The sequence below is a fragment of the Salvelinus fontinalis genome, unplaced genomic scaffold (genome assembly GCF_029448725.1).
Source record: "Salvelinus fontinalis isolate EN_2023a unplaced genomic scaffold, ASM2944872v1 scaffold_0284, whole genome shotgun sequence".
Classification (NCBI taxonomy): Eukaryota; Metazoa; Chordata; class Actinopteri; order Salmoniformes; family Salmonidae; genus Salvelinus; species Salvelinus fontinalis.
In genome coordinates, this window is record NW_026600493.1 from 120,406 (window position 1) to 124,149 (window position 3,744).

The 3,744-nt window shown below is 45.6% G+C and overlaps 1 protein-coding gene across 1 annotated transcript; it reads right to left on the reverse strand.

Moving 5' to 3' along the window:
• Nucleotides 1-745: 745 nt before the first annotated feature.
• LOC129845355 (acidic leucine-rich nuclear phosphoprotein 32 family member B-like) lies at nucleotides 746-3,421 on the reverse strand. Its single transcript, XM_055913246.1, has 3 exons — nucleotides 3,241-3,421; nucleotides 2,295-3,055; nucleotides 746-751 (listed from the first exon to the last, which is right to left on the reverse strand). Exons 2-3 carry the CDS (start codon nucleotides 3,024-3,026, stop codon nucleotides 746-748), a joined length of 738 nt encoding a protein of 245 aa, XP_055769221.1. The 5' UTR covers nucleotides 3,027-3,055; nucleotides 3,241-3,421.
• Between the last annotated feature and the right edge of the window lie 323 nt (nucleotides 3,422-3,744).

Sequence of the window (3,744 nt, forward strand, 5' to 3'; positions counted from 1 at the left end):
GGAGCTCCACCCTCTCTCTTTGAAAGTTACAGGCAAGTCTATGGGCCGAATGTCCCCTACCCTTCTGAAATTTGAAAGGTGCTTAACACCTGTGAAATCGTGATTTGTCCAAATAATCAGTGATGAACAACACATAACTACTACTGCTCGTTAGCTATCGGTGGCCATAGTATGAAGACAGATCTACGGTACCATGTATGTCTACGTGGTCTGTCCAATAGCTTCCTTCCAAGACAGTCTATGTGGTTGTGTGTGTGTGTGTGTGTGTGTGTGTGTGTGTGTGTGTGTGTGTGTGTGTGTGTGTGTGTGTGTGTGTGTGTGTGTGTGTGTGTGTGTGTGTGTGTGTGTGTGTGTGTGTGTGTGTGTGTGTGTGTGTGTGTGTGTGTGTGTGTTTGTCTAGATTGTAACACACAGTATAATGTCTGAATACATAGATAGATGACAGGCTTAGCTGTGTTTTCAGCCATATTTCTATGGTTGTTATATTGATGTCTGATGTCGGTATGGTAATACCTTTACCACCAAAGGTCAACAAGTACAAAAACATGTTTATTATCCTCTGGCTGTACAGTACATAGGAAGCACTTGCAATCTTCTTTCAACTTATATCAAGTATGATGTACCTGACCAGGAACAACATTGGGCCCCAAAATCTGTGTATCATAACCAGAGTCTGGAGTTTTTACTGGTCAGGCCATTGTGGTCAGGAAAACCTCATGTCCCTAATCATGACCATTATCATGTCTCACACCTGTGGGACAAATGTAAATTAATCACATTAAGTAAGTAAATCTCTACAGAAATTACTTTTCCAAAACAACAATTTAGCTAACATTTTACAATGATGGTGACTTCAGTCCCTCAGCCTGAGAGAGGGAGAGTAGTGTCTGATGTGTCTGATTCACTCTGTATTGGTAAGGCCACAAAATCCACCAATGCGGGTGTCAGAATATGCATTTTCATCAAGGACCCCATGTTCCCTGGTCGTTCCTGTGTGGAGACAGGCTTAACAGGTGAGGAAGACAGGCAGGGGAGATGGGTGAGTTGGGGTGGAGGGGAGACAGACAGTTAGCCAGGCAGAGGGAGAGGAGGGAGGCAGGGGAATGTATACAGGGGGCTTTGGTGTGGCCGTGTGGTGACAGGCTGTCTGTGTGTGTTTTTGGTGGGTGAGCTAGTAGACACACAGACATTGGGTAACATCACACACACACACACACAGACGTTTTGGTAACAGCACACCGAGGAAATCTCTGTCAGCAGTGCTGGAGATGTGTGTCAGCCCTGACCTTAGAGGATGACCACACAGATTAACAGACTAGGGCTGGACATGTTTCTGCAGTATGTGTGTGTGTGTGTGTGTGTCTGTGAGCGTGCGTGCGTGCGTGTATGTTATACAGCTCCCCCACTGTGCAAGGATGGAGAAGGGTTGAAAAATGTTTAGTGTTGTATTTGTTGTGTTATGATTGTATGAGTAATACCCTGTTTGTCTAGATTGTAACACACAGTATAATGTCTGAATACATAGATAGTCGACAGGCTTAGCTGTGTTTTCAGCCATATTTCTATGGTTGTTATATTGATGTCTGATGTCGGTATGGTAATACCTTTACCACCAAAGGTCAGCAATACAAAAACATGTTTATTATCCTCTGGCTGTACAGTACATAGGAAGCACTTGCAGTCTTCTTTCAACTTATATCAAGTATGATGTACCTGACCAGGAACAACATTGGGCCCCAAAATCTGTGTATCATAACCAGAGCCTGGCGTTTTTACTGGTCAGGCCATTGTGGTCAGGAAAAACTCATGTCCCTAACCATGACCATTATCATGTCTCACACCTGTGGGACAAATGTAAATGAATCACATTAAGTAAGTAAACATCGACAGAAATTACTTTTACAAAACAACAAATTAGCTAACATTTTACAATGATGGTGACTTCAGTCCCTCAGCCTGAGAGAGGGAGAGTAGATGTATTAAAAACACCACTGAGTTCATAGAATAGCCTGCTTATTTTCACCATGAGTCCTCCTCCTCTTCTTCATAATCCTCCTCAGTGTCCCCCTCCTCCTCCTCCTCCTCCTCCTCCCCCTCCTCCTCCTCAGTGTCCCCATCCGCTTCCTCCTCCTTCTCTTCTTCCTCCTCCTCCTCCTCCTCCTCCTCCTCCTCCCTTCCTCCTCCTCCTCCTCCTCCTCCTCCTCCTCCTCCTCCTCCTCCTCCTCCTCCTCCTCCTCCTCCTCCTCCTCCTCCTCCTCCTCCCCAGTGTCCCCATCTGCTTCCTCCTCTGTCACTTCCTCTCCCTCCTCATCCTCCTCCTCATCAGTGTCCCCATCTGCTTCCTCCTCTTCCTCATAATCCGTCTCCTCTCCCTCGACCCCTTCTTTCTCAAAATCCTCCTCCACCTCCTCTTCATCAACCCCCTCTTCCTCAGAATCCTCCTCCTCCTCTTCATCAACCCCCTCTTCCTCATAATCCTCCTCCTCTCCCTCCACCCCCTCTTCCTCATCTTCCTCCTCCTCAGTGTCCTCTTCCTCCTCTTCTTCCTCATCAGTGTCCTCACTTTGTAAGGTGGGTTCTGTTTTGGATTTGAAAGTGTCTAAAACAGTAATGCGTTTTGGGTCCCAGACACAGTTCTCTTCTAAACCACTCTTCACCATGCCACAGTTAGGAGGAACCCAGGCTGAGTCGTAACCTTCATCATGCCACGTCTTCTGCAAAGGGTGGCCTTTGAGGTCTATTTTTTTCACCTTGCCCACATTGACTTTAACTTTGATGACAACCTTCTGGTGTTCAGTGAGGTCCAGGGGGTATCTACTAGCCTTCTCCAGGTCCCGGCTTAGATACACACCCTGCCCCAACATGCCACGGTTGGACGGGCAAAAACCTTTGGCCATGATTTTCTGTGCAGCCCACCAAGAGGTGCCATGGTACATGATGTAGTTTCTGCCATTCCGTGGCCCTGACAGACTCATTCTTCGTGCCCCAGCAGAAGTATTGAAGTAATCTCCTCCCCTCATGGCCATATCCTCCACAATGTTAAGGAATTCCCTCCCTGACCACAAATAAGTGTGTTAATGCACAATACTGCAGGACTGGACGAGTAAGAAAGGGGAAAATTAGTCTGACTAGGTAATATATATATATGGAAGGAAATAAACTACTTTTTACCTACAGTATATCAAAACAGAGTATATAACAGATGCAATTTGAAAAGGTTAAGTTGGATAAAATACTCACCAAAAAACGTCCAAGGTATATGGTTATACAGTATATTAGTTAGGTCACCTAATGACAGATCGATGTTGATCTCTAAAGGGAGGAACAGGTAAAAGTGATTCACCAGACAGATTATTCTACACCAAATGAAGTTGTTACCGGTAAAAGGAATGTAAATAGAAGTTATCTGTCCTCCTTTCGTTTTCAATCATACAGGAAATCACATGATCAGAGCAGGATGTCTCCTGGCCATATAAGGTAAAAAGGGGCAGTTATTTAGTTAATAGAGTTTACGCCACCCCTTTCTCTCTGTCTCTCTGTCTCTCTGTCTCTCTGTCTCTCTGTCTCTCTGTCTCTCTGTCTCTCTGTCTCTCTGTCTCTCTGTCTCTCTCTCTGTCTCTCTGTCTCTCTGTCTCTCTCTCTCTCTGTCTCTCTGTCTCTCTGTCTCTCTGTCTCTCTGTCTCTCTGTCTCTCTGTCTCTCTGTCTCTCTCTCTCTCTGTCTCTCTGTCTCTCTGTCTCTCTCT

Excerpts from the sequence above, each read along its gene's own strand:
- LOC129845355 (XM_055913246.1), bottom strand. The coding sequence starts at position 3,026 with ATGGCCATGAGGGGAGGAGATTACTTCAATACTTCTGCTGGGGCACGA.